The sequence below is a fragment of the Haemorhous mexicanus genome, chromosome 15 (genome assembly GCF_027477595.1).
Source record: "Haemorhous mexicanus isolate bHaeMex1 chromosome 15, bHaeMex1.pri, whole genome shotgun sequence".
NCBI classification, from domain to species: domain Eukaryota; kingdom Metazoa; phylum Chordata; class Aves; order Passeriformes; family Fringillidae; genus Haemorhous; species Haemorhous mexicanus.
This window is the reverse complement of record NC_082355.1, coordinates 3909026-3919666: the sequence shown is the minus strand read 5'-3', so window position 1 is coordinate 3919666 and position 10641 is coordinate 3909026. Positions and strand designations below refer to the sequence as shown.

General features: G+C 48.6%; 1 protein-coding gene across 2 annotated transcripts; it reads right to left on the bottom strand.

The window, feature by feature from the left end:
* Positions 1-5257: 5257 nt before the first annotated feature.
* On the bottom strand, positions 5258-9514 carry LOC132334174 (serine protease inhibitor Kazal-type 6-like). Of its 2 annotated transcripts, XM_059860020.1 has the most exons (4): positions 9339-9514; positions 7230-7261; positions 6181-6293; positions 5258-5411 (listed from the first exon to the last, which is right to left on the bottom strand). In XM_059860020.1, the coding sequence occupies exons 1-4, from the start codon at positions 9394-9396 to the stop codon at positions 5366-5368; spliced, it is 249 nt and encodes an 82-aa protein (XP_059716003.1). In that variant the 5' UTR covers positions 9397-9514; the 3' UTR covers positions 5258-5365. The 2 variants fall into 2 exon arrangements, with proteins under 2 accessions (XP_059716003.1, XP_059716004.1); XM_059860021.1 differs by lacking the exons at positions 7230-7261; positions 9339-9514 and adding an exon at positions 7028-7223.
* Between the last annotated feature and the right edge of the window lie 1127 nt (positions 9515-10641).

Sequence of the window (10641 nt, the reverse complement as noted above, 5' to 3'; positions counted from 1 at the left end):
CGGTGGGTGCAGGAGCAGGCACTGGCTGGGTCTCCTTCCTCAGGGGGGAGATCCCTCCCAGAGGCTGAGTCCAAGCCTCAGATGAGCTCAGTGAAAAGTGCAGACAATGTGCCATGCCCAGAGTCCCGGCACTGATGCTAAACCCCAATACTTGCACCTGGCAGAGTAACCAAAAAGCATTCCCCAAATCACAGAGATACGAAACCAACTCACCCCAGCGGCGTTTTTCTGTCCCCAAACTTCATCCTCCAGGGTGTGCAGGAGAGGTGAGCCGTGCCCTGTGGGAAGAGAGGGGATGAGCACTCCCAGGCCAGGGAATTTATTCCCTTTTGCCCCTTATATGAAGGGGACTGTGCCCTGTGCCTGAGCTTCGTGATGGGAGGTGATGGATCCTGCCCAGCAGAGCCCTAGGACCCCTAAAATTGCATTTTGCTCATTTTTCTCGTTCTTGCAGGGCTGACCTTCTCCCAGAGGTGGGGCTTTGGGGCTCCTCTCCAAAAGGACTCCCCAGCAGGAGCAGAGCCCGTTCCCAGCTCCCGGCGGTCACCAGAGGGAGCCCAATGCCCGGGAACGGCGCATCCTGGGCGACGGGAGGAGGGCCAGGTGACCTCCTGTGCCTCCCCTGGCTCCTTCCTAATGGGTCATCACCACAACCAGACAAAACCAGAGCCCCCACTGCTCTGGTGTAAGTGTGCATAAGGATTTAGGGCACGTCTAGAAGCTGAGGATGAGTTTACATCCTCTCCTAGGCAGTGATGGCTTTATCACAGGTGAGTCCCCAAAATCACCCTGCCAAAGAAAGGCACAACACTCCTTGGGAAGGCCAGAGGCATCAGAGCCAGCCCCTGCCATGGCAGCAACATCTCTGTTCATTCACAATTAATTGAGCAATTTTAGCTCCAAAGGGTGAAGGGCATCCCTCTGCCCCTGCAGACACTCCGTTTTGACCTTATTCTTCAACTCCTGATTGAAGCTGTGCCAAAGCCCTGCTGTCTCCAGAATCCAGAGGAAATTACCTTCTTCTTGAAGCCTTTGTCCCTCATTGCCCCATGAGTGACAAAGCCAAAGATGTGCTTGAAGCACCCCCTCATTTGGGGGTTTGAGACAAGCAGATTTCCTGTGACACCTGCATTTCTGTAAAACCTTATTCCTCCCCCATTCCTCCTTTCTGTATTGGGGTAATCTTTGTCTTCCACATTTTCAAAGCCTTCTCCAGCATTTTTAGAGCTGCCTTATAGGACACCTACACCACACACTGCAGCTGCAGCTGCTCCTGTAAGAAGCTCTTAAACTAAACTGTTTATTTCAGGGGAAAAAACCCACAAACAACCCACCCACAAGAGCAGGCAACAAACCCACAAAACCCCCACCAGCTCCCAAAAAACAAACACCAACACTCACACCACCAAGCAAACTCCTCACCTTCTCTTTGCTCTGCAGTCCATGCAAACAGACAAATCCCTCCCCTGAGCTCCTATTTAAGCCCTTCAGCTGTGATAGGGATAGAGGGAACTGATTCCCAACATCTGGCAGCCCTTTCACCCCAGGGCAGGCTCAGCTGTTCTCTAATCCATGAGGGACCCAATGCACTCTGACATCCTCCTGCTGCTCCCTGCAAATGTCACCTTCCACATCTTTTCAGTGCCCTGAAACTCTCCTACAGCCCTCCCACCTGCTCCCTGAACAATCCTCCTCTCTGTCCCCTTGGCTCAGGATCCCCTCCACTGTTCAGTTCTGGGCCCTGCCCCAAAATAAGAAAAAAAAGCTGAAGTGAAAAACCACCGAGAGAGTTGAGGGCTGGAGCATTTGCTCAGTGAGAGGAGGCAGGGGGAGGTGGGGTCACTCAGCCTGGTGAGAAGAAGATTTCAGGGGGATATGACAGCAATGATCAGTAACAAAGCAGGTTCCTGAGCAGGTGGATTCAGACTCTTCATGGTGGTACATGGTTTGAGATGAGACAGGTGAAAGAAAAGGTGCTGAAATTGGGTACACAAGGAATAAATTCTTTGCCACAGTGACAGCCAAATCCTGGCACCGACAGCCCAAGGAGATTGCACATCCACCTTTGAGGGCTCTCAGCTGGGTAAAGCCCTGAGCAGCCTGATAAGATCTCAGCACTAACCCTGCCCTGAGCAGGAGGTTGGACCAAAGTCCTTTCCAAGCTGATCCAGCCTGCTCCTCTTTGGGAAAAGAGGGTGAACCGGAATGATAACCATGTCCAGAGCTTCCTCCCCAGCCAGGTTGTGGGAACCCTGCAGGCAGCACCACCACCCTTGGATCATCCCATGGCAGCTTCAAAAGCCTTGTCAAACACTGTGAATGTCAAGGAAAAAGTAGGGCAAAGGATCCAACTGGGTTGTGTCAGTGCCACGTGCCTGTGCTGGGGAGGAGGAGGAAGCACGGTTGAGCTCACAAGTTAAATGGGCCGAGAGCCTGGACACAACAAAGGATCAGCTGCACCCCCAGCAGAGTCAGGCTGTGAGAGGGAAATAACATCCTTCCCCTTGCCATGGGCATGGCCTGGTCACAGGAGGGTGCTCAGCTGTGACCTGTGGCTTCCTTGCACTGAGACCACGCACAGAATTCATTCTGGCTGTATTTTAGCTGGTGAGGGGACTGAGTGAGGTGTGGGGGGAGCCTGGCCCTCATTCCACTGCAAGGGGGGGCTCCCACCCCAGCCTCTGCCCCTTCCTCCCAGGAGAGGAAGAGCTGTGAAGATGCTCATCTTGGATGTTATCTAAGAGAGATCTCAAATGTATCATGACTCACTCACCTTCCAAAGTTGTCAAAAAAAACCCAAAACAAAAACACAAAAAAAAAACCCAACTAAACAACCCAAACCCAACACAATTTCAAAGGTGTAAGAAGAAAACCAAGGAAAAACAGTGGCTGAAGGCTTGATTTCTGTTTTGGTGTGTGTTTTTGGGGAGGCAGCCAGACACAGATGGGGGCTCAGGCTGGCATCCTGTGGACTCTGCTGCCCAGTCCCAGGGATCCATCAGCCCCACTGGGAAGGTGAATTCATCTTTCAAAACCCAAGAGTGAGCACACCTGGCACCAGCAAAGCATCCCTTCCATCCCAGTTAGCTGGAGCTGTGTGCCTGCTCAGCTGGAAGGATGGGTCACAACTGAAGTGGCTTTTGCTGGAGCTCTGCCTCTCTTGGCCTCTCCTGGGACGTTTTGGGAAGTGCCCCCAAGTGAGGGAATTCATTTCCTCAAAGCAGATTACTCCCACTCTCCACTTCCCTGGCACAGGTGGAGGAGATGGTAGTTGGTCTGTGAGATATGGAGGTGTTTTGTTTGCTATTTCCCCTGAAAAAACAAAGTAAATTATGGTTATTTAACAGTGAACTTCTGCGGTTTCTGTTCTCTTGTGATCTGTCCTTGTTATCTCAGCCTCCACATTTAAAAGGATTAAATATGGCAATATGCTGTGAGAATTTTGGAGCCACTGATTGCCATCTCAGGCTTTAAGATGCCCCATTGCCCTTCTCTCATTAAAATGTCATTTTCCATCCTAAAAATGGGGTCTTTTTGCTCTTGTCCTCTGAACATGGTGCTGGTCCAGTGCCTCACAATGTAACAGGATCATCACAAGTTAACAAGGTAGGAGCTGTGATGGAGGCCATCCTGCTCCAAGCTGGAGGATTGGTAAGGCAAGGCACTTTCCCAATGTGTTCTTCAGGACCACTTGTGCCTCTTGCTCCCCTCAATCCTGCCCATGCTCTGGATGTCCTGTCGAATTTGGAAACATCACATCTGAATTTAAAACCAAACAAGGCCCCAGGCTGTGCAACTGGGCCACAGAGAGGGCTGGTCTGCTTCAAAGAAGAGGTGGCAGATTTTGCAAGAATCTGGGCTGGGATGGGGAAAACATCAGGATCAAAGGCTGCTGGTCTGAGAGAAGCTCCAAAACAGCTCCAACACAAAGCTTTGCCTGTGCAGCTCAGCCACTGGCTGGCTGCCTGGGAAGTTACCAGGTGACAAAGCATTTCCCAGAATTGGGTTATGTGGATTACCAGAGAAGAAGGTGGCATTAGCTGTGCTGAGCACCTGGCTGAGGCCTCTCTTCTTAGGCATTGTGCCCCAGTTGAGTTCAAAGCTGCGATTGTGGCATGAGAGGCAAATGCACAAGCTCTGGCCAAACAAGGTCCAGAGGTTTAGGTGCTCAGCACTTAGGTGCTTGCAAAAGATGTTGACCCCTGAGGCTCATGATAAATCTAAAGCTCCCTTTGAAAGTTAAGTGTTTCACATGAAGGTGCTGCTGTCCCATTGATCTACTGCCAATGTTTTAACAAGAGGATGCCACAGGTATTTTTGTGAGAGTTTTGCACAGTGAAAGGGGAGAGACCGTAAAATGACTTTTCTTATGTTTGCACAAAGAGGGATTTGTCAGCCAGAGTGAAGAAGAGAGAGAGCAGCAGTGTGAAAAGTGAAGAAAGGAATGAACTCTATGTGTATTAAAAACTGTAAATAAATGCAAACATGTGTGCCTAGAAAATCGAGGTCTGTGTATAATTCAGAGAGAATTTATCCTAGAGAAGGGGAGAGTAAGCCCACAGCTCTTCTGCTCCAGGGAATATTTTTTTTTTAAATTATTGACAATTTATACAATCTGGCTCTCTTCTAAATATAATTTTATTAGCATGAGAAGCCACTTGGCAGCAGGAAAGTAATGCTGGTGAGTTCACAGTTTTCAAGACAAAGCGTTCTCTAAGAGGAAAGAAGGGAAAATACTGCTTTGGGAAGAAGAGCCTTGCAGCTTCTGCCTAAAACCAGCCTCCACCTGCCATCTTCTGGGTGCAGGCTTAAATGGAGCAATATTCCCTACCCTCAGCTAGCTTGTCTCTGCTTTCCAAGGGAGATGAGGCATATGCAGTCACGCTGCTCATCAGCTCTCCCATCACCCTCCCACAATAACCCCTGAGAGAGAAGGAACAGGGCTATGGAGGCTGGGAAGGGAACCGAGGCTCCTGCTGTCACCCACCCCCTGGGATGGGCAGAGTCAGGCAGGAGCCCACGAGCAGGAGCAGTTTTTGGCTGCCCAGCAGGTGCCAATTTGCCAGGCAGGAGAGGACAGAGGAGCTGTGGCTGGTAGGGGCAGGAGGACACAGCCCATGGAACAGTGGGAATCTCCTTCCTTCCCAGGAGGAGGTGATGCAACAGCACAGGAGAGCAAAGCCACACATCAGGCTCCAGCATGGCTGGATCAAAGCGTTTTTCTGGGTCTTATGGAAGAAAGAATTCAGCCAAGGAATGGTGCTGAGTGTTATTTTATTGAGCAGAGACAGCAGAGGGAGGACGGGCTGCTCTCGCGTCTGCGGCCGAGGGCGGCTCAGCTCCTGCTGCTCGGTCCAGGGAGGACTCAGCATTTCCCCAGGTGCTTCAATCTTATTTTTCCTCCACTTCTCCTGTAAAAGGAGGGAGAGAGACTTAGACCAAGCAGCAAACGAAACACAGCAGTGTGGGACAGAGCTCACCCATCCCAACAGGCCTGGCTGGTGCCAGTGTAACTCTCTGGTACCTCACAAGGAGCACCCAGCCATTTTCTCCTCTCCTTGCTCTTTTCTGATTTGCCCTAGGATAAGGCAGCCTGGGTGCTTTATCCTTACTGCAAATGTAAGGATTGCTAAGGCAAAAACATTTTGCAAGCACATCCCATCCATCAGGGATGGCTCCTATTACATCTCCTTTAAAAGGTGACAGAGCTCAGGAATAGGAGAGACATCCTGTTCTTCCTCTGAGATCTTGTGTCTTGTTCCACAAAGTTCATTCAGACTTTTCAGGAATAACTTGGCATGGCTCAGCTCCCACATTCCTCCAGCACTTCTCAGTACCCAGGAGTGTGGGCAGTGAGAGCTGCAGCCTGTGGCACATAGTGGGAATTGTGCATCAATTTAGTGCTTGTGGAAGGTACAGGCAGGATGCATTTGCTTCCCAGGCCCTGTGCTGCCTCTCAGCATGGCAACCAGCAGCCTGCAACGCCCAGAAATGAATTAAAATTAACTCATAGCACACAGCCCTGCTCCAAGGAGGAAACATTCCACCTGAAACGGTTCAGAGGCCGGTCCGTACGAGAGGAGCAGCCTGGATACAGGGCTTCCCCTCCATGAAGAACACCCCTAGATCCATGGAAATGAAGGCAAAGCCTGCTATTTCAGTGCCCCCAGTGTCACTTACAGCACTGCCTTGCAGAAGGCACACTTGTTCCCATAGGTGATGCCATCCGTGCCGCAGTGAGGGTTGGACTCCCTCGTGCAGTACACGCTTCTGTTTATGAACTCTCTACAAATCTGCACAAGGAATAATTAAAAAAGAACCCTTTCAGGACCCCCATGCTCTTTGTTTCACTTTCCAAATTGGACCCAAGGTCATTAATGTAAGGATTTTTCTGACAAGTGCTGACGCTGCCTGTTTTCTGACAGAAAAAGCCCTCTCAGAAATGAACAGAAGCAGAGCTTCAGGGGAATTTTGGCCTCATGTTTGAGAAAGGAAACTGTAGTCACCTGGGAGAAGTCTTGATCTCCCAACAATAGGAGTGGATTAGCCTAGGCATGCACGAGAAGAGTCAGCACTGATGCTCTGTCAGGCACTTGGAGCTGAGCTACCTCCCTGCTGCATGACTTCAGGTGTCTTGCGAAACCCTGCACTCAGTCTGGTGCTTGCTAAGCTCCTGCTTTCCCAGAGGAAGGAGGGAGAAACCATAGGGAAGTTCCCTAGGGAATTAAAAGTTATTCTCAGGAAGTGTACAGGTATTTTGTCTTTCTACAAATCCCAGGGATTAACTAAATTTGGGAGAACAGGACGCTCAATAATCCGTTTGCTTCATGAGAACATTGGATAGCGAAGCCAAGTCAAAAGTGGTGCAGCACATAAGCATTTGCTAAATCAACCATTTATTTCCCTGCTCTACCTGCTAACGTGGCCACACAACATTCCCCAGTGTGACAGGCAGCAGTGAACTCCCCAGCACTGGGAATACCTGGAAGGACCCACCTGCTCCCAGCAGACATTAAAAACTGTTTACCCAGCACCAAGATTTTGGTTCTAAAAACATTCCTCCAAAGTGAAACGCCATGACTGGATGTGGCACTCAGTGCTATGGTTTAGTTGACAAAGTGGTGGTCAGTCAAAGGTTGGATTTGATGATCTTGGAGGTCTTTTCCACCAGTAATGATTCCATGGTTCTATTAAATGCAGATTCAGCAAGCAGAAACAGCAGCACTAACCTCTTCAATCTCCTGACCTGCTACATCTGGAACTAAAAGGGAAAAAACAAAAAAAGCAAATAAAAACCAGACAGGTTTTACACATCAGCATTACTTTCTGATAAAGTCTGAGCTAAATTCACAAACCTTTTATGCAAACCACAGTGAAACACACTCCAGGTTTTTCCTACTCCGTCATCCCTCACGGGGGAAGAGGGGGCAGGGAAATACATTATCTGAATTGCTTTTCAGTATTTTGAAAAATGCTACTAAAATGCCATGTAATCATTCATTCAGCTGCTAGCTACACCTCAGACACATAACCCAATCTCCTGGAAGGCAGCCACTCCTGGGGAAGCAAGCTGCCATATCAGATGTGGAGCCGTGCTCCCAGAGATTTTAAACCCATGGTGGCTTTTAAGGTTTTTAGGCTCCTGCACCTCTGAGCAATGCAAGTGGCTGGTGCCGCTGGCAGGAGGGGACTGTGGAGCAGGAGATCCTGTGTTTGGATTCAAGCCATGCTCAGCACAGCCCAGACACCCTCCCAGGACAGGCTCAGCCCAGGTGAGATACAAAGAGATGTCATGGGGTGACAGAGAGCAGAACAGGCGGTACTGGTCAGAACCAGCACCAAAATCCCCTCTGTAAGCACAGGCTCTGGGCTTGGAGCTCTTCAGTCCATGCTCTTCATGTTTCCTCCTGGCAAAGCCAGCAGGCAGGAGTGTAGGTTGAGTCAGAGCTGTGAAATGGTGCGACCCTATTTCATGTCTCTAAGGGGGAGCCTGGCACTCCAGGGTGGGTTGACTGCAGATCTGCAGAATCTGGGTCACAGCAGAGTGGGATAAATACCCAGCATTTGGTGATGCTGTGCCTGCTGGCCAGCAGGGTCACTGCCAGCTGTGGGGCTGCTCAGGTGGCTCTGGGCAGGAGGTGGAAGGACCTTGTCCTACACTCATCCCACCCCAGTAGAAATCCCACCCAGCCCTCAGTCAGCTTCTCTCTCATCCATCAGGCCTTCCTACTTCTTTTGCTATTTCTGTTGTCCTCTGGTGTTTTTTCCTGGTGCTGGCACATTTACCCTCTCCTCAGGTTTGGCCAGGCTGCTGAAATGTTGAAGGCGCTGGTATGGCTATCTGCATATTATTTACAAAACAGCTCATTAAATAGTTTTTATAAATATTACATGCAGATGCAGAAGAATTTGTGATGATGCCTCTTGACATCTGTTTATTTTGCAGGAGATCACAGGGTTCTGCCCAGCCTTGGAAGGAAGAATCAGCCTTCTGACGGAACCCAGTCCCAATTAAGACTCAATTAGAGACAGATGAATATTTCATAATGAATAATGTGTACAAAGCAATTCACCTCTTCTCCATGCACAGCTTGCCATTTTCTCAAGTGACTTCTTTATTCAAATTATTCACAGAAAAACAAGTATAAATAATTCGTGTTCCACATATTCTTCAATAACTGTTGCCACACACCTTGCAGAGCTGGGTCAGCTGGACTCATGCAAGTGATAACACTGACATGATCTACAGGTTCAAAAATCATCACTCAGCTTCCCCACATCATCCACAGAGATGGGTAAATCTCCAGATAAATAGCTGCTGGATCCTTTTAATTTGCCCTCTTTGTTCTGACTCCTTGAGGACATTTGAATTTAATTTTCAAGCTTTTCTCTGCAACATCAACGAAAGCTGAAACTTTCATCTAATTACGTCTCCACATCTCCAAGGAAAACACCAAATACCAAGATGCTTAGGATCAAAACAAGAGCAGATGACCTGGAGGTGAGCGAGTTCCTTCTCTATCTGGTTCAGCAAAACTCTCCAGTGAACACTTGTACCAAAAATTCATAATTACACTCTGTTTTGATATATTTGCTGTAGAAATGCTCAGAATTTGCTCGGTCTGCCTCCCAGTGACACATCCACTACATTATCCACTGCAGAGGCACACGAGGAGTGGAAATATGTCATATGAGTGAGCAAGTCCTGCAGATATTTTCTACTTGCTCAGCTTTATCTTCAAGTCTGTCAGCCAGCGATCAAGACTCTCCAAAATTTGTTGTCAGGAGAGGTTTTGGTGTTTGTTTTTCTTTTCTAGGCTAGGGAAAAGATCACTTACCCGAGAAGAAAGAGAGCAGCAGCAGGCTGACAAGCACTAAGGCACCTGTAGCCCTCATGCTGCAGGAAGCTCTTTAGTCCAAGCCAAGGTCAGAGCAGGAGGTGTTGTCTCAGTCCCTGAGCCCACAGAGTGCACACACAGCTGCCTCTCTGTGTATTTATGTGCCTGTCTGTAGCTGTCCTCATTCCCCACCTTAATTGTGAGAACTTCTCTTGGTTTCTAAAGCCATTATTGGTCCTGGCCGGTTTATGGTGCTTTAAGGAATGCTGCCCTGTCCACATCAAACCTAGAAAGGGATAATTACATGAGTGATAGACGTGCTTGTAACATAATTTTTTTTTTTTTTTCTAAATAGTCACAGGATTCTCACAAGGGTGAATTTTCAAAGCAGTGATTCATCAGGGAAGCTGGTAATTTTCATTCTCTGGGCCCTCTCCGAATGCCAGCACCCAGGCTCTGAGTGCAGCGTGATGACACTCACTAGACGTTACGAAATAAATCACAGCATGAGAATGTGTTGTCTGTGAAACCAATTATACGTTGTTCCCTGGCTATTTTTGAGGATGGTTCTAAATTTGTGGAGTTGGGGTGGAGAGGAGCTGGGCTGTGACATGCTCTCCTCGCTGTGTGCACAGTCCCAGATAGGACGGCTGACTCTCCTCCCTGAACTATTTAAACTCTAGCTGTCAATGTTTTTCCAGTTTTTCACATTCACAAACATATGTTAGGGCTCTGCTCCCACCGCAAGTGGCAGTGGTGGGAATTTGATGGGGAATTGGCAGATCCAAGCTCTATTTCCAGCTGAGGCTGTGCAAGGATTTATGTTCAGGCGCACCATTCGCCAAACACCTCTCCAGATAAGAATAAGCCTAAATTTTAGTATGTTTTCCTAAGGAGGCTAGGCTTAGGAGAGGAATGTGTGTAGATATATCTGGGCTTCAGCTCCCCCAGTGAATTTTGAATACACAACTAGTTGCAGCCAAATTTTACACAGGAGTGAAAAAAAAAAATTAAAAATAAAGATCACATTTTTATACATTTTTTTCTAGCAAGAGGAGGAAGAGGAAAGATGCCACCAGCATCCCCAGCCAGTTTCTGCAAGAGAGCAATGCTATGGGTGCCCTACATCTGGGGAAGCATCTCAGTTTGCAGCTTGCCAGACATCTTAAAATCCACACAGTGGCAGGGAAACTGTGACTGACAGGCGAATCCTGGGCTGTCTATTAAGGGTGATCTCACGACGCAGCCTCTCATGTAATTTAGTTATCAAACCCGTCAGCTGCAGCACCATTCCCAGCCACGC

Excerpts from the sequence above, each read along its gene's own strand:
- LOC132334174 (XM_059860020.1), bottom strand. The coding sequence starts at position 9,396 with ATGAGGGCTACAGGTGCCTTAGTGCTTGTCAGCCTGCTGCTGCTCTCT. Across the intron at positions 7,262-9,338 it reads GCTGCTCTCTTTCTTCTCGG|TTCCAGATGTAGCAGGTCAG; the intron begins GTAAGTGATCTT and ends TTTCCCTTTTAG. Across the intron at positions 5,412-6,180 it reads GCCTTCTGCAAGGCAGTGCT|GAGAAGTGGAGGAAAAATAA; the intron begins GTAAGTGACACT and ends CTCCTTTTACAG.